At 40.0% G+C, this 19,566-nt stretch overlaps 1 protein-coding gene across 8 annotated transcripts in view; it reads left to right on the top strand.

Moving 5' to 3' along the window:
- The window catches only part of ULK4 (unc-51 like kinase 4), a 703,273-nt gene that overhangs the window by 275,761 nt on the left and 407,946 nt on the right, over positions 1-19,566 (top strand). For 7 of the 8 annotated variants that reach the window (XM_030935309.1, XM_010374299.2, XM_030935319.1 and 4 more), the window contains one exon: positions 3,577-3,669. The exons of the other annotated variant lie outside the window; for it this stretch is intronic. In XM_030935309.1, the coding sequence (XP_030791169.1) occupies positions 3,577-3,669 (93 nt within the window). The remainder of the gene's footprint in view (positions 1-3,576; positions 3,670-19,566) is intronic. 8 annotated transcript variants of the gene reach the window in all.

Raw genomic sequence — 19,566 nt, 5'->3', positions numbered from 1 at the left:
CTAAACATGCCCAACATGAATTTTGCCCTTCATTTTTTCCAACCGGAGGGAAACAGAGCAATATTCTTTGGGAAAATTCTTACGCGCAAGCTAGTGCAAGCTTTATTCTTCCCTCCTGTTTCAAGGTTAGATAACCTCAAACAACCTCAAGACACTTTGATTTCAGCCAGTAATGTTTCAGCAGTGTTTTTTCTTTGTCTCTCTCTCTCTCTCTTTTTTTTTTTTTTTTTTTTTAAGAGACAGGGTCTTGCTGGAGTGTACTAGTACCATCATAGCTCACTGCAGCCTTAAATGCCTGGGCTCAAGCAATCCTCTCGCCTCAGCCTCCTGAGTAGCTAGTACTATAGGTGTATACCATTGCACCCGATTAATTAAAAAGAATCTTTTTCTTTTTTTATAGACAGGGTCTTACTATGTTGCCCAGGCTGGTCTCTAACTCCTGGTCTCCTGTAATTCTCCCACCTTGGCCTCCCAAAGTGCTGGGATTACAGGTGTGAGCCACCATCCCTGGCCAATGTTTTCTTTTTACATTTGATTTCTGTATGTTTCAAGTCTATTTTAAGATATATTTTCCAGCCCTGTTGAGAATGTTTTTTTCTGTTGTATCTCTAAGTAGTAGTTGTCCATATTTCCTCTTGTGATTTCCACACAAGCACGTGAATAAGACAATTACTTGGGAAGCTTTATAAAAATTCACAGGCTTGTGGCTCCTTCCTTCTGTGATTCGAGCATGTCTTGGAGTGGGAACAAGAGAGCTGGTTATCCAGGGTACATGAAGGACTCATCAGAAGTTTCTCACCATCACTTCAATTTGATTCTGCCTGGCCAGACAATTTCCAAATACTGGTAAGCAGTGGAAGAGGATTGTTATTTTATTTCTGACTTTAATGACAGTGCCTCTCAGTTTCCTTCCTAGAGATGTATGCCATAAAGGGTTAACTCATCATGTGTAGGGTGTTCAAACTTTGCACATTCTAAAGAAACTGATCCTTGACTGCTGCCTGGGAGATAACTTCCTGGCCTTGGAATATCCTCCCTGCTAAGAGTGCCTTTGAATACATGAGACCTTGAGCCATGCCTGATAATTTATGGTAGTAACATTGTGAGTTATGATGGGGGCCTTGGGCTACAACACATCAGCTTGACCTCTGGAGGAGCTAGAGACTGGGACACTAAGGTCACTTCCACAAGTGATCCATGCCTACATGACCAACCTCCAGTAAAAACCCTGGACACCAAGGCTCAGGTGAGCTTCTCTGGTTGGTAGTACTTCACCAGTGTTGTCACACATTGCTACTGGGAGGAGTAAACACTGTACAACTCTACTGGGAGATGACAGCTGGAAGCTTGTCCTGGTCTCTCCTTGTCTGTGCCCTATGCGCCTCTTCTCTTTGCTGATTTTAATCTGCATCCTTTCACTGTAATAAACCATAGTTGGGAGTATGACAAGTTTTAAGAGTTTTGTGAGTCCTTCTAGCAAATCATTACACTTTGAGAATATTCTTACATACTCTTTACTCAAGATGGCAAGAACCTTTTATTTCATAAGAATTCATAAAGGAACTAATGATCTCTCTCTAGTATGCTAAGTTGTGTCTTTTTTTAAACAAAATTTGAAGTAGATGTTAAATTTTTTCAGACATTTTTATTATCCCTAAAGATGCTTGCTTGGTATTTGTTTTATTTATATGATAAAATATATTAACTGATTTCCTAATGTTGATTTTTTTCATTCTTGAAATTACTCACACTTGATTATACTGTATGTTTTATACATGGGCAAATCTTTTAACTACTATAATTTTAAAATTTAAGCAAATTTTCTAAAATATGATATTTCCTGACTTCTTAAACAGAACACTGCATTCCACTTAACATTGTCTTGACTCATTACCCCAGTTGTGGACATTGTGGTGTGTAGTGGGCTTCAGGTCCCATTTGAGTTTGAGCAACTTCTTAGTCTGTATTAAATGCTCCACAGACTATTCTTTGCTTGGGGTTCTTAGGATTGATTTCTTTTGTTTTTCTTATGCTTTCAAGTCCTACTTCTTATAATTCATTGGTTACCTTCCTGTAATAGTCCCTCTCTTCTCTTTACTTAGCTCCTTTTTAATGGTTGTGGGCTTACAGGCTATATAATTAGGCTTGTTATACAGTGATTTCCAAAATGACAGTAAATAAGCTCTGAGTAAGCGTGGGGCCCTATTCTCTAAATGAAAGGCATCTGTTTTATATCATAGATTTTTAAGATATCCAGTTAGGAATTTTAGAGATATTTTTCTCCCTTTTTAGTTGTTGGCTATTCCGAAGAATTAAATAATAAAATTGGTTAGTTTGTTTATTCATTTGATGCTTGTTTATTGAGCATCTACACAGTGCTGCATACTGGAGAGTAAACCTCAAATAGGTAAGATGTAGTACATAAATCAGCCTCTGCCTAGCAAATCACATGGGAAAATAATCTTGGGAGAACTTCGTTGTGGAAATTTTGATGAAAACATTTTGAGTTTTATTCTCTTTGGTAATAAATTTAATTTAGGATTTTTTTTCCAAAAATTTTGTAAACAAAACATTGTCATTGGCTAGACATCTAGGAACTTGACTGTCAGTACACCCAATTAACACTTAACTGATAAGGGTAGTTCACTGTGCCTCAACTGTTTGAGCAGACAGTCTGGTTTATGCTGAACACAGCTGCTTTCCTTCTGGGAATCTGGAATTTTCATACATTTTAGATAGAGGTTGCCTACATGACCAGCGCCTCATAAAAACTTTGGCCATTGAGTACTCAGTAGACTTCCTTGGGCAGAAACATCACATACATGTGCTGCATTTTCATTGCTGGGGGAAGAGTGTGCTGTGTATGACCCCTCATGGAAGACAGAGGACATAAGGAAACTGGCACATGATATCCTGTAGTCCTCTGCCTGCATCCTTTCCCATGTGATTCAGAGGTGGCCTTACAATGCTGCTGTGCTACATCTTAGCCATGCTGAGTTCTGTGAATTCTCTAGTGAGTCTCTGAATGTGAGGATGTTCTTGGAGACCTTTAACACAAATGCCTAGTGTTTACTGATCTCTTACTATATGCCTAGCTCAGTACTAATTGTTTTACATGGATTATCTCACTGAATCTTCCCAACAGCAATATTTTATGAAGTAAGTGAGTATCATTATCAGCATTGGAGAGTGAAGTTGTTTCAAGCTTCATGAGGTTAAGTAACCTGTGTAGGTCCTATAACTCATACATTTATTTCAGTGTCTGTATATGTTTCAGATGTTTGTACCTTATGGTATATTATTTCTATTGTTCAGAGTAGCATTTAAGTGAGGACAACTACTGAGTTGTTTTTTCTTTTGTCTTTCTGTATTTGGTTTATTCTCTTATTTCAATAGAGCATATTTGCCAGTAACTTTCTGAGAAGGGGCACATGAGAGGTATATTACTTAAATCTTTATTAGTGTGTAAAATATCTTTCTGTCTCAAGCTAAATTGATAGTTTGGCTGGATATAGAATTCGAGGTAGGAAATAGTTTTTCCTACTGAGTACTTTTTAAATATCTTTACCATTTCAGGTATGAGCACATTCTTGTAGAACCTGACCCAGTACCAGCCTATGCTCTGAAACTGCTAGTCGCGATGACTGAACACAACCCAACCTTCACAAGGTACTGGAAGTTCATATTTCTTTTTCTTGTGTCTCACCTATAAAATGAATTTTGTGTGTTCTGAAAATGTTATTAAAGATGAGATTCCAAAAGACTAACGTTTGAGTTGTCAAAATCGTCATTTTTTAAATGTTTCATGGATTGTAATATCTGTCATTTATGCTGTTTTGACTCTCGTTCTCATATTTTTAATTCTTATTAGAGTCGGCATACTGTGGAATGCATATTGCTTTAAAATGATAACTTCTCTTAAGAGATAAAACAATATATGTACTTTAAAAATTGGTGCCTCATTTTGTACTGAGCAGTTTATTAAATCTCAATAGTATTTATCGACTATTATTTGCTACCATTTTATTTAGTTGACATGCTTTTTTTTTTTTTGAGATGGAGTCTTACTCTATGTCACCCAGGCTGGAGTGCAGTGGCTCAATCTCAGCTCACTGCAACCCCCGCCTCCTGGGTTCAAGCGATTCTTCTGCCTCAGCCTCCCGAGTAGCTGGGATTACAGGCAGCCACCACCATGCCCAGCTAATTTTTGTGTTTTTGGTAGAGATGGGGTTTCACCATGTTGGCCAGGCTGGTCTTGAACTCCTGACCTCAGGTGATCCACCCACCTTGGCCTCCCAAAGTGCTGGGATTACAGGCATGAGCCACCCCGCCTGGCCGATAAATATATATTTTTAAGTGGTAGAGAGCTTTTATCTTTATTGAAGGTACTGAATATGATGATGCCAAATTTCTTTAGAACTAGTTGCTGGGATGTTTTTAGTTTTGAAAAGAATAGTTTGTCTGAGAGGTCCACAGAAGGGGAAGAAAGGAGAAAGGAAGAGGTTCTTTTTGCTTTCAAACAAGAAAACTTACTTTCTTGTACAGGTGGTGTCTGAGGACTTTTTGGGATTTGAATACCATCTGTAGGTGCAGTGAATCTCCAGAGCTACCAGTTGGTCTTTAACAAAGAACTAAATCACATAGCCCCTACCATCTTGATTTCCTGTGGTCTGCTGTCCAATCACAGAAAGTACTGCATTATTATGAGCCACTATGACTGTTGTTACTAGCAAACAAGAAAGGCTGTTATTAGAAAGTGCTCATATCCAAAACACTCATCCCATTGGGTGTGTCAGGACACACAGATTTGCTGTGACTGAGTCACAGGAGACAAGTTCCTCTTGGTCTTTTGGGTTTGGGTTATGCTGGGGCTGTAGTAGTTCTCGAGCCTATTACCTTTCTTATCCATTTCCAAAGGATGCCATGTAAATACTATCCTCTATTCTCTGAGCCATGGTGCAAAATAATCCGGGGAGCACTAAACTAACACCCTTTTTATCTTTGCCAATTGGAAGCGAAGTGTTTGCTTCAGTGTTTCTATAGCCTTTTAGAGAGCCTGAGCAATGAGCCTTCCAAATTCATCACTCAGAAGGGATCGTTCTCCATTCCTGAAGAAGAAATTTAATTCTAAAGACTGAATCTGTATTAGAAGTTACATAAAAATTCAGATAGTTATTTCTTTCCTGGACTTTTGACATCATGTGCTAATACTGTATCCTAATTTTATCCTTTCATTAGATTGAACAGATTGCAATTACTTTTTTAAATGTAACTTTGGCTTATTCACGTGTCATGTTTTCTAGACTCCTTTTCCTTCTTGCCAACTCTATTCAGCTTAATTTCCTCATATTGAGGAGAAAAACCCTAGAGAAGTAGAAATAGTTCTTTGGCCTCTATAGAATCTTTTTATATTAAAAGTGATTAGAGACTAGGTTTAGAAGTCCATTTACTCTAGTTTTTAAAAAAAGTTTACAAGCAGACTTTAGTGGAATAGTTTTTGTATTTTTTTGTTTTGATCGAACAAGTAATATTTGAATATACTGTTTTTGCCTTAAATTCTAACAATAAAATCAAGAGATCTTCTTGGCTTCTCCGTCTCCCACACCCTCTGCCTCACAGGTTTCTCCCTTAGGGGTAGTAATTGTTATTATTTTGGTGTGTGTCCTCCTGAATTTTTTCTGGCTACTTAAATTCTGTCTGTCTGTCTGTCTGTCTCTCTCTTTCTCTCTCTCTCTGTCTCTGCCTGCCTGCCTATCTGTATGTATGTATATGAGTGTATATATACGAGTATACACACACATATGTGTATGTACCTGTGTATATGCCTCCTGGGTTCAAGCTATTCTCCTGCCTCAGCCTCCCAAGTAGCTGGGATTACAGGCATGAGTCACCACACCTGGCTAATTTGTTTTGTATTTTTTAGTAGAGATAGGGTGTCTCCACGTTGGTCAGGCTGGTCTCAAACTCCCAACCTCAGGTGATCCGCCTGCCTCGGCCTTCCAGACTGCTGGGATTACAGGCGTTCGCTGCCACGCCTGGCCTCTTTTCTTTCTTTTATACACAACTAACATGTTATGTATGTTTATCTGCCCTTTGATGTTTTTCACTTAACTGTCTATCCTCTAGATTTACTTCTGCATCAATACATAGAGAGCTTCTATATTGTGTTTTACAGTGGTAAGATCTTCCATTGCATGGATATAACTTTTCTAGTGTCTAATGGATAGACTTGTTTCTAATCTTATGTAATTGCAAATAATGAATACTCTCATAAATGTGTAATTTTGTACGTATGAATGTATATCTTATAGGATACTTATAGGATATAAATGTATTGAGTATGAAAGGAGAAATACATTGAACTTTTTTTATATGGCCAAATTTTTTTCCCTTGGGTTTACCATTTTACACCTCCAAAGGACATATCTGAGGATGCTTACTTCTCTACAAGTCTTGCCATCAAAACTCATTAAACTTTGCAATGTTGCCATTGTGACAGGTGAAATGAGTTATTTCAGAGTAATTTTAACATGTATTTCTCTTATGAGTGAGAATGACTACCCCTTCAATCCATTTTACTTTTAACAAAGTCTGGGTTGTTCCATATTTTTGCTGTCATGAATAGTGCAGCCATGAATATTCCTATGCAGGGGTAAAAATGCTGGGTCTGAGGGCTTGTGGTAACCCAGATCCAATGGATACACTGTACCATAAAGGAGTTTCCCAGGTGGGTTGTACCAATTTACATTTCTATCAGCATTGTTCAAGAGGCCCCGGCTGTCATGTAAGCGTTAAGTAAATAAATAAACGAACAGGTTTATTGAGATATAATTTACGTGGATTAAAATCACTCATTTGAGGTATATAGTTCTATGAGTTTTGAAGAAGGTATACAATTATGTAAACCACCATCACAATTAAGATAAAGAGGGTTTCTATCATTCCAAAAAGTTCCCTTGTGCTCCTTTGAATGTTACCTCATCATTCTGTTTGCTTGGGGAATATGACCACATTGATTTTATATTTCATTTTAATTTTAAAAATTTATTTTTCAGAGTTAATATATAACATGTTCGGAACTTCAGTATTTGAAAGGGTATACAGAGAAAAGCAATCCTTCCTCCAGGTAGAACCACTGCTGCCAGTTTGTGTGTGTGTGTGTGTGTGTGTGTGTGTACTGTTTTTCACATAGACAGTAGCATGCTGTCTTTATCATTTCTGGACCTCTTTTAAAAATTAATAGTTTTATTGAAATATAATTCATATCTGTGCCACTCTTTTAAACAGATACATAGTGTTTCATTTTATCAATATTACATATTGATTTAACAAGTCTCCTTTAGGTGAATATTTGTTCTTTCCTAATCTTTTAGTATTATAAAACAAAGCTACAGTTAAGGAAATAGGACATTGATCATGTGTGTGAATATATGTGTACTATAAATGAGACATGGAACTGCTTATCAAAAGAGATTTAAGCAAGTGATTTCCAAACTTGGCTGTACATTAGTATCACTTGGGGAGCTTCTAAAAAATTTGAAGTCCAGGCCATACCCTAGGCCAATTAAATCACAATCTCTAGGGCTAGACACTAGCATCAGTAATTAGACACTCCCCAGCTGTTAAATGTACAAACAAGTTTGAGAACCACTGGTCTAAGTATTTGTAATTTTGAGAGATGTTGCCAAATTTTCCCCAATCTAAGTTGTGGCAGTTTTCTCTCTCCACCATCTGTGTTCAAGTGCCTATTAATTCAAAACCTTTATCAAATTAGTGTATATGTGATCTTCGCCATTCCCTTATTGTGATGATTAAGTCTTTGCTATTAATTTCTAGTTTTATTGCATTGTGATCAGGTAATTTTTTTTGTTCTATTTCTGTCTTATTATTTGCTTTGGCCTAATATATGGTGAATTTTTGTGAATGCTCTGTTTATATGCTTACTGTAACCAAAAAAATTAGTCTTTGTGCTAGGGAATGTCACCCCTGATTTTGGCAAGTGCCTAAAATGGCACTCATTAACCTTAGAGATCCTCCCCAGTTATTTGGTATCAGTAGTGTTTTTTTTTTTTGTTTTTTTTTTTTTTGTTTTTTTTTTTTTTTTTATGAGACGGAGTCTCGCTTTGTCACCCAGGCTGTGGTGCAGTGGTGCGATCTGAGCTCACTGCAACCTCCACTTCCCAGGTTCAAGTAATTCTCTGCCTCTGCCTCCTGAGTAACTGGGATTACAGGCATCCGCCACCACGCCTGGCTAATTTTTGTATTTTTAGTAGAGATGAGGGTTCACCATCTTGGTGAGGCTGGTCTTGAACTCCTGACCTCATGATCCACCTGCCTCGGCCTCCTAAAGTGCTGGGATTACAGGGTGTCAATGGTTTTGAGGCAAAATGGTCAACTACAGATGTACATCAAGTGTAGAGTGCCTTAATTGTTTGTGCAGATAGATTTCCAAATATGTAAAAATAACCATGAACAATTTGTTACAAATTTAACTTGCTTATTAATTGTGTCCAACAGCATCATGTTTTTTGAAATATATGTGTTTTAATTTTGTTTGTATATATTATGAGTTTAGAGTACCATATAATAACTATTGGAACATTAAACCATCCTGTATCAAGTGGAGCATTATGATTTTTTTTTTTTTTTTTGAGACCGAGTCTTGCTCTGTTGCCCAGGCTGGGGTGCAGTGGCACAATCTTGCCTCACTGCAACCTCTACCTCCTGGGTTCACGCCGTTCTCCTGCTTCAGACTCCTGAGTAGCTGGGACTACAGGCATTTGCCACCACGCCTGGCTAATTGTTTGTATTTTTAGTAGAGACAGAGTTTCACTGTGTTAGCCAGATGGTCTCGATCTCCTGACTTCATGATCCCCCCCGCTTGGCCTCCCAAAGTGCTGGGATTACAGGCATGAGCCACCGCATCCGGCAGCATTATGATTTTTATGTGTTTATTCTTATTTTATAGAATTCTTAGTTGATGGAAGTTGTTAAAGCTTAGTCATATTACCATTGGGAATTTATTGTTCCCCTTTAAGTGAGGGACAAGCATAATGAAATCTGCATTGTACATGACCAGGATTTAAAAAAAAAAAAAGTACTGCCCTGGTGGATCTAGTTTATTATTGGGTGTATAGCAGAAAGGTAAGTTGTTTGCCATGTTGGTTGGTGCAGTTTTATTGGGAGGGAAGTGTTAACTCCCCTGAGCACTGCCCTATTCTCTCTCCTTAATTTTACAGTAGGTTGCACCAAAACCATTCCTCTCAGAGAAAGCAACACTCCAGTATCTTGTTTCCATTAAGAGATAATGAGCTTTCAGCAAATCTTCCTTAGCAAACAAATTACATTTTAACTTCTTCCAGTTCTTTTGGAGCAAAATTTAGCTGTTTTCCTGAATTGAAAAAAAAAAAAAAAATTGTTTACGTTCTGTATCTAAGAATTGTTGTTATTTTAGTTTGCTTGTTAGAGCTATTTGTTTAATGACAAGATTCATAAAAGTCCTGTTTATCAGAATGAAATTTTAGGGATCTCTTAAATGAAGTTCACAGTGAATTAATGGTATAGTGTTGAGTGAAAAGTACTTCTGGCCATATAGTCACCAGTCTTCAGCTGACTTCTCTCATTAGTTTTTGGTTCATTTGTTCATTCTTTCATTGATTTATCAAACATCTTAATCAGCAACTACTGAATGATGACAAAAATAAATATGTTCTTACTCTAAGGGTGCTTAGTATTTAATGACGGAGATAGATTTATAAATAGGCTTTTATTAAACAATGTAATGATTTTAATACATGTAATGATTTTTTAATGACATGTCTTTTGATGATGATGGCATCTAAAGGAATTTAACCCAACTAGCTGTATGATTTTGGCCAAGTTGCTTCATTTGTCTGTACCTAAATTCCCTCCTCCGGAAAATAAGAGTAATAAATATTAATATTTCTGTGGACCCCCTAGTCCATAGAAAATGCCATATAAGTGTTCCCTCTTCCCCCTCCTTTCCTTTCTTCATCCTTTCATTATTCTTAGGGGAAGAAATATTAATATGAATATTCCTAAAAGAGGTAATCCCTTTGACAGAAGGTAGAAATCTCTAGTGGTATTGATTCAAACCAGATCTCCAGCACCCTATAAAAAATTAGGGGGAAAAGTTTTTCAGTAGCAGAAAACACTTGCATGGGCAGGACGGTCTTTTTGAATTGACGTTGCAAAGCGGTTGTGCAAGCCATTGAGGATACCCCAGTCACAAGATAGCTTCCACTTCAGTTTGCCTTTCAATTTATTACATGCCTTAATAAAGTTAGGCATTGCCATATTCTTACATATTTTAATTCAAATTTTGTAGTCTGGTAAAAGTAAAAGCCCAAATCATCAGAGATGTTTGAGATATTTTTAAAAATGTTGTTAAAATAAGCCATTTAAGTTTTTTACCCTCAATTAGCTGAATTTATACAGCTAAAATATTTCCTTTGATGAAATCTCAATATGTGAAATAACCATGTAACTATGTAATAAATTCATTCTAATGTTGCCCAGGGTATAGAGCACTGATGTGGTCACCACTTACTGCAGCCTTGAACTCCAAGCCCCAAGCAGTCCTTCTACCTTAGCCTCCTGAGTAGCTGGGACCACAGGGGCATGCCGCTACACCTAGATAATTTAAACAATTTTTTTTTTTAATAGAGATGGCATCTTGCTATGTTGCCCAGGCTGGTCTCAAACTCCTAGGCTCAAGCAATCCTCCCGCATCAGCCTCCCAAAGTGCTGGGATTACAGGTGTGAGCCACTGCATCCCACCAACTTTATTAGAATGAACTGATTTCTTCAGAAATAATTCGATGCTTCTCAAGTGACCTGTGTATATTGAAAAGCCTCATAATGAGACGCAAGTCAGTCTCTGAGTCTGTAAGACTCCTGTTTCTGTTTTAGGGTCACTCATACGTGGTTTCTCGTTATTCTTCACTGGTACTCTGCAGAATAAAATACAAGGTTTCTCTAGTGGGAACTGAGCTCTTCAGCATCTGTTTTTAACTTGCCCTTTCTTCTTTTTGTGACTATAGCTCGTGTTCCAGTGCTCTCAGCCATTTGTTCAAATTGGGTGCACATTCATGCTTTTCGTCAAAGTAGAATTTCAGGAGATAACGCAAGCATAAAATATTTAAAACACTGAGCAAATTTTGAGTTTTCGCTCCTTTTATCAGTCTCTTGATTCAAAAGCTTTTAAAAGACCCCCTTTCTCTCTGCCTTGATTTTAGGATTATAATGCTATATACTTACCCAGCATGTATGATTGGTGTTTAACAGTTTTGAGCATAAAATTTTATTTTACTGTTGAAAAGTTTAGCATTTTGTTTTTCCTATGGAAATCCTTTTTCTTGATTCAGCTGTCAGTGGTTGTTAACTATCTTTTAAAGCTATTAGTAAAATAGCACCTCTCATTCTAAAGGAAATGTTGATAGTTAGATATGTTTGTTTTATGTTGTCTTGTCTGGTTCTAGAGAAATCCACAATTTATAAGTATATTTAGAATAGATACATGTTGTCCTTGCAATGGATTTCCTGATTTGTGAACCTGTTGAGTTTGTGTCTGTTGGACTCCAGCCAGGATAGTTATTTCAACACAGTGGTATTTTCTCACTGTTTTCTTTTAGCGTGGATGTGAGTTTACGGTCACATGAATTCTTAACAGTTATTTCTGGGTCAGAAGTGGATGGCTTTTTGGTGTGAGATTTATAAGGAAACAACTTAGGTTTATTGTATACATTTATAGTGATTCCCCATTGTGCATTGCAGAGTGGTTTTAAATCTGACTGGATTCAGTAAAGCTTTTTATGTTTTGCAAGACTTCCTAAGGTCTGTAAACTTTCCCTTGTCATCTAAAGGGAGACTGGCAAACTGTGACCCATATGGCCAACTGGCTTGCAGCCTGTTTTTGTGTGAGGCCTGTGAGGTAGGAGTGGTGTTTACATTTTTAAAGGGTTGTAAAACTTACAGAGATGAATGTGAGACAGATTCTGTGTCTGGCAAAGCCTAAAATATTTACTTCTGGACACTTTTCAGAAAATGTTTGCTGATTCTTGCTTTAAAGGAATAGAAATTTTTGGTCTTTATTCATGTGAACACAGAATATTGGAATTTTAGAGCTAGATGGAACTTTGGAGATCATCTGGGTCTTTTAAAATGTGGATTTTATTATTCAGGTATGGCGAGGCCAATAGATGAGGAGACAATTGCCATTGAAAAAATAGTTTGTTACTAAAAGATCCAAGAGCAAGGGCATACCATGCCACTGAGTGCCATGTGAGGAAGAACCAGGGCCAGTCAGGGGGCGGAGGAAAATGTGGACAAGAACTTTTACTGTGGTTTTCATGGGAAGGAACAGGCAAGACAGGGTAAGCAGCCTTAGGATTGGCTAGTGTGAATAATTTCAATGGGCTCTGGAGTGTAGGGGCTGTCCCTGGGTGTCTAGTACCTGACCCTGGAGTATCAGGGCAGAGGAATATTGGCCTACAGTGTTAAGAGCTCAATAACGGAAATGGTTATGGCTATGAGCTAAGGATTGGTCGGTTTGCATTAGAAAGACATGCTCAAAGGCTAGTTCTTTGCTGTCTCTAGGAATTAGCTAGGCCTGGGACAGGCATTCCCTCTAGGTTAGTAAGACCCCAGGATATCAAAGCATCAAAAATACAGAGTAAAAAGATATTGTTAGTATACTGTGCCAATGTCTTCATTTTATACATCAGGAAAATGAGGCCCCAGCAGTAATTTGTGTGTCCTAAGGCCCACAATCAATTTGAAGCAAGATCAAATTTTGGGTTCACATCTCCTGGTTTATTCATGGTGCTTTGTACTACTCAGCAGAGTCCCTTTCTTCTTTTAAAAATCCAAATGAATATCACAAAGAACTTAAAGTCAAAGTGTTTTAAGTTTCTTTGTGTCACACTTATAACAGTCCAATTTCTCAACACAGTCATTCTTAGTGTCATGTGGATAAAAACAAAAGCATGATTCTCCTGTTTCCCCCTGCTATCATCATGAGGTTCTGACCCCCACCTCTTTTTGCTTTTCATTACTGTGTTGCTCTCGGAACTATTTGATTCGTAGTTTGAGTCTATATCCTCGTTCAGTTTAGCCTCTTCCTTCTCCCACTGTCCTAGGTTTTGAGCCCTGTTCTGGCTTACGACTTAAACCACACTGATAGGGTTGATATCTCTCCTTTTTATGTTAATTATGATATAACTCATCACTGTATCTCCTCTAGAAACAAACCTAAGCCTTTACTTAAGCACTGATGAAGTAAGTGTTAATTATCTCCGTCTACTCCAGTATTCTTTTTCTGATAGGACTGTAGAAAAACACCGACCTGAATTCTTAGGAGTTTTGTCCCAGATATTCTGTTTTTCTTACTTATTCATAAGGAAGATCAATGGTAATTGATCTAAGCTTGTTTTGATGTTATTTATATTTTCAGGATATACAAAACCTATGTGAGTTTTGCTGTTCTAGGTGGTAAATATTTCTGCTTATTTTCTTCCATTATCTTGCTTCCCATCATAGAGGTTTCCCCTTGTTTCATGATAATTCGGTAAACATTTCATTGCCCATCTATATTGTATGAGGCTCAGTTGGGTCCATTGGGACTGTTCATGTCTGCTGTCAGGGACAACTTAATCTTTTGAATCCTTATTTTCATAGCAGCCCTGTAGGCTGGGGGCTTGCTCATTGTAGTTATTCTTCTCTGGCTTTCATGGGTTCCGTGATAGCTTTTCTCAAGGCAGGGTAACGAGAGCCTGGCAGAGAGCTCTCCACGGTGATGTCTCTTTGGTCACATGGCGCCCAGGCTTGAGTCACTCAATGCATGCTTGTATTGGAAGCTAGCAGTTAGTTGGTCTTTGGTCAGAACTGCCTGGGTATTTTGGGGGCTACAATCAACACTAATTCACAGTTCCTTCCTCCTGTATTTAAATAGAAATCTAGAGATCATCATTGTTAATGGAATGCTACCTAACACTTTACCCCAAAGTATTTCCTTAGTTGCCCACAGGAAAATTCCTTTTTACTTTTCTGTCTCTTGAGGTCTTATAGTTTATTTATATCGTAGAATCATGGAACTTCAGAACAGAATCAGGTTGGCATTTTTTCTGCCTGCAAAAGAGTTGTCATTCATTCATTCATTCATTCATTCATTCATTCATTCGTTGAGTCACTTCACAACTAGTTATATTCACTGAGGTGGGCAAAACAAACAATGTCCTGGTGTTAGATGGAACTTATGATTGAATGGAGGTATATAGTAGACAATAAACAAGGAAATCAACTTAAACAAACTTACCTTCCACTAGTTACAAGTGCCGTGGAGAATATTGAAGCATATAAAGAGAATGGAGAGTTCTGTGAGGTGGAGTGGGCTGTTTTTGAGAGGGTGGACAGAGGCAGCCTCTCTTTGGGAAGGTGAAATGTAGGATTGAGGTGAGGGAGTTAATTGGCTGTGCTAGTGCTAGCGGCAGTATTTAAAAGCAAGCCTCCAATTTTCAGGGACTTTCAGAAGGAGAGAATAACAATATCCAGGGCTGCTGAGAGGGTCAGTATGATAAGGACAGAGGATTACCATTATTTTGGCATCAGAAGGTGTAACTTCTTTAAGGATAATTTTCAGTGCTGTGTGGGGCAAAAGCCTAGTGGAGTGGATTGAGGAGGAGATAAAGAAGTGGAGACAGGGAACATCAATAACTCTAAAGGAATTCTGCTACAAAGGGGAGAGCTGAAAATAGAGAGCTAGAAGGAGATATGGGGGTCAAAGGAGGCTTTTCATTTGTTTTTAAGATGATGAATATTTTAGTGTTGTCTCTATGTTAATGAGAACAATCCAATGCAGGGGGCTGATAAATTTTGACTTTCCTGGCCAGATCCAGACCACCACCTGCTTTTGTAAATAAAATATTATTGGAACACAGCTGTCACAGGATCCTTGGGGTGTTGCTTTTGCAGCCGGAAATCTCTGTGGCTGCTGGTGCCTTTGCCCGAGTTTTGTTCTGGCCTGCTGGGCTCGTTCTGCCCACTCGGCCCAGCAGGCTGCGCTCAGCTTGTGTTATCAGCCTGGATCCCATGCCTGCCAAGGGCCAGCCAGGCACATAGTGGCATGGGATGTGTGAGCAAGCATGGGATCTGGCCACCGTGCACAGTCAGGTGTGCCGGCTGTGGCAGGGCGGACAGCTCCAAGTGCCAGCACAGGTGCCAGCTCTGTGCGAGGCTATGGCTGGACCAGGCATGCCACAAGCAGCCTCCACTCTGGGCACCAGGCAACATGGTAGCATCCAGAAGCTTGGAGGTGCTGGGAACCACAGAACCCCAAAGAGGGTATCACAGCCCTGGCTTGGGAAGCCCCTAGGTCTGGGTCTGGGCTCCTTGATGAGAGCTCTTCTCTCTTTCTTGTCTTCTGCAACATGACAAACAGGAGGTGTGTTTCAGCCATGTTTGTGTTATAGCTCTTTCAGTCCTGGCATTTGGTGGGTCCCGAATTCTTGTGCTGCATCCAGGAAGAATGAGGAATGTGGACAACTGTATGCTGAGCAAGACGTAGAGGAGCTTCATTGAGTGACAGAAGAGCTCTCAGGAGACCCAAAGTGGGTAGCTCCTCTCCACAGGCAGGTTGTCCTGACAAGTCGAGGATACCCGAAGTGGGTAACTCCTTCCCTCAACTGGTAGTCCCAATGTCTGTCTGAGTCTGGCTGAGTCTGGGGTTTTCATGGGCTGAGAAGGAAGTGCATGCTCATTGGTCCATGGGTGGAAAAAGCACCATAAGTTCTCACTCTGGGCCATGGACTCTACCTGGAACTGGCAGCCTTGTCCCCAGGCTTCAGGCTATCCCTGGCTTGAAGGTGGAGTTTCACCGGGAATCCTTCCTCTTCTGCCCAGGAACCTGTCTGCCTTTTGCCATCAAAATGCCATCCATAGTGGCCCAGGCTGTTTGTGCTGTGGGCCTGTGCCAAGCCACCCTCAACACCCCACCCAGCCTTCCGCCCATGCTCATTGGCACCCAAAGTCTGGAGGGGGCCGGGGCAGCAGGGGGCTGGTGTGTCTGCACCACCCTGAGCATGCATACCCCCAGCTGGGTTGCGACAGTGCCCAGGCTTGGCCACAGCCAGAGCAGGTGCCAGGAGCAGGGAGAAGCCAGGGAGCAGGAGAGGCACTTCCGAGCTTGGGGGTGGCAGGGGTTGCAGGGATTTTCCAGGCCTAGAGAACACAGGGGTGCCAGGGTCCAGAGCTATGACTGGGTGGCTGCAGCCGCAGCCAGGAGCACAGGTACCCTGCCCTGCTGACTCAGTAGAGGGCGGGGCTCCTGCCTGTTCCTGCCTCTTGCCAGCCCCACAGAGTGTGCATCCTTGGCCGAGCCTCCCCTACTACAGCTGGCATCTTTGGAGAGGCTGCTTCAGATGGGCTGCTGCTGCCATCACAGCCATACCTATTATTTTATGTATCGTCTGTGCCTGTGTTTGTATCACAGTGGCAAAGTTGAGTAGCTATGAAGGACATTGACTCATGGCTTTTTTTTTTGTTTTTTTTTGTTTTTTGATACAGGGTCTCACTCTGTCATCCAGGCTGGAGTGCAGTGGTGCAATCTCGGCTCACTGCAAACTCTGCATCCCAGGCTCAAACAGCCCTCCTGCCTCAGTCCCCAAGTAGCTGGGATTACAGGCCTGTGCCACCATGTCAGGCTAATTTTTGTATTTTCAGTAGACACGGGGTTTCACCGTGTTGCCCAGGCTGGTCTCCTGGGCTCAAACGATCTGCCTGCCTTGGACTCCCAAATTGCTGGGATTACAGGTGTGAGCCATCATGCCTAGCCTACTTCTGGCTTTTTACTGCAAGTTTTCTGATGCTTTCTCTCCTGGAAAGGGTAAAACTGGTGATGTTGGAGGGCAAGTGGTGACCTGCTAGATTGATGTTCTTACCCTCTTGTGGATTCCTACGCTCCTCCCCCAACATTCCCTAAAGGAGAAGAGAAGTGTCACAAGTGGAGAGGGGTAATTGAGCTGGAAAATTAAGAAGCTGTGTTTTGGCTTTGAGATGCTTAAAAGTTAGATTTTTGAAATGATGCTGACTAGGTGATTGAGGGTAGGCTAAGAAAACAGTTTGCAATTGATGAGGAGGCTAAGAAACCAGTTTGCAATTGATGAGGTCTATCAGTTGGGTGGACAAGGTATTGAATTCTTATTTGGGTAATTGGAAACTATATTACATAGTGCTATTTTTAGAATATTCGTAACAACAATGACTAGCACTGTCCTAATGCCTTGTTACTGTTTACATAATTCTATTTGGAGCTGTAGTCATTTGGTACCATCCTTTGTTTCTTACTTTAACATAAACAGTAAAAACTGTTAGGCATTGGCTGGGCGCAGTGGCTTACGCCTATAATCCTGGCACTTTGGGAGACCTAGGCAGGTGGATCACCTGAGGTCAGGAGTTCGAGACCAGCCTGACCAACATGAAGAAACCCCATCTCTAGTAACATACAAAATTAGCTGGATGTGGTGGCATGTGCCTGTAATCTCAGCTACTTGGGAGGCTTAGGCACGACAATCACTTGAACTCGGGAGGCAGCGGTTGCAGTGAGCTGAGATCACATCATTGTACTCCAGTCTGGGCAACAAGAATGAAACTCCATCTCAAAAAAAAAAAAAAAGAGTTAGGTATTAATTGTCATTTTTATGAGCTCCTTTTCTTATACTTGCCTTTTAAACAATTATTAGGAAATAATTATTCTTGTTGGGGAAAATATGTTACATTTTCTCTCATAAATCATTTAAACATGTTCAGAATTTACTACTTAATTTACTACTTTCACGTTGGACAGAAGGACTCACCTGTTTGAGTCTCTCAGCCTGCTTTGGAACTCTTCCTAGAGGTGAATTTTAGCCTGGGTCTTCCAGGCTTTAGGGACAGTGGTTTTTATGATTTAAGAGTTGTATATATTGTTGGATCATTCTTCCATTTTCTTCTTGAACTTCTGCTTAAAGTGTGTGTCTTCCAGTTTCCTTGCTACATATGTATCTAGAATGTTGGTTAAGTCTCAGGTACACTATGCTTTTGGCCATATTTTATTACCTGCTCATTATTTGTTCAGACTGAAGGATTTTGAGACACAATTTGGGGCAGTGTTTCCTCCATGTGTTTCCTATTGAAGCTTGACAGAACTCTGGAGGGGTGGGCAGTGGATGCAGCCCACAGGTCTCTGGTCATCTCCTAAGTTCTTCCCTAGGAAGAGCCTTAGGTTTCCTGGGCCACTAGGCAAAAACCAGAGACCGTTCTACATTTTGGAGATGGCATGAAAGCATTCTGAAAACAGTAGCACTCAAATACCGTAATTATTTTATTGAATGAGGTCTTGCCTGGGCTCTCAGACTGTGATGTGAAATCCAGAGCTAGGCTCCAATCAGGCAGTGGCAGTCTTCTCAATTCACCAGTCATTTTTAAGAAATGACTCAGTTGTATAGAGCTACTTTTCTAAGGAGTTTCTACAGTTTTGTATGTATGAGTGCATAGCGAGCTTTCCTAACTGGTCCAATGGGGGAGGTGAGAGCTGTAAGTGGCCTGTGTGCCAATAGAAATGGGACCTCCCTTTTGTATTTGCTGGGATGAGGACATCATTGCCCGTGAGACGATGATGATTGTGGTAACACTGGTATAACACAAACCGTCACAAGCTTTTATGGGCCATCAGCCATGCAATCATTGATATCCTTCAGTGGATGCTTGGTTTCTTATACACACATAGGTCTGGCCTCAAAGCAATCTACTTTATCCTTTATAATAAACAGTTTTCTGTTTCTTTAGCCAGCCATCACGGGTATCATTATCTTCAGGATTTAAAGGAAATATTCTTCAAATTACTTATTTTTTGAAAAAATATCAGATTAACATCTTAATTTTACTGGTTTATTAAATAATGTATAAAAGTGGCAATTGCCTTAGACCAGAATATTAATGGTGGGCAATATATACTTTGACAGATACATGTATTTATTTACTTAGATGACGTCTAGCTCTGTCACCTGGGCTGGAGTGCAGTGGTGCAATCTCGGCTCACTGCAACCTCCGCCTCCTGGGTTTAAGTGATTCTCCTGCCTCAGCCTCCCGAGTAGCTGGGGTTACAGGCATGCACCACCAGACCCGGCTAATTTTTGTATTTTTAGTAGAAATGGGGTTTCACCATGTTATCCAGGCTGGTCTCGAACACTTGACCTCAGGCGATCCATCTGCCTTGGCCTCCCAAAGTGCTGGCATTACTTATAGGTGTGAGCAACTGCACCCAGCCATTTGTTTATTTTTTGCTTGATGAGAGTTTACAACTTTTCTTTTTGGCTTCTTTGATTTTTGCCTCATCAGTTAATGTCTTTCAGTTATTTTGAACTTGTAAAACAAATTTATTTTGCTTCTGATGATGTTAAAATATGCAGCATTGAAGACAGTGGCAATAAGAAACATTGTCTTGCAAGGAAGAATTTCTATGGTGTCCTTGTATTTTGTGTTCATGTGGTTATTGGGTCTCTCTGTGTATCA

This window comes from Rhinopithecus roxellana, chromosome 1, assembly GCF_007565055.1.
Source record: "Rhinopithecus roxellana isolate Shanxi Qingling chromosome 1, ASM756505v1, whole genome shotgun sequence".
Classification (NCBI taxonomy): Eukaryota; Metazoa; Chordata; class Mammalia; order Primates; family Cercopithecidae; genus Rhinopithecus; species Rhinopithecus roxellana.
Note: the sequence above shows the minus strand (reverse complement) of the source record. Positions and strands in the feature narration are given on the sequence as shown.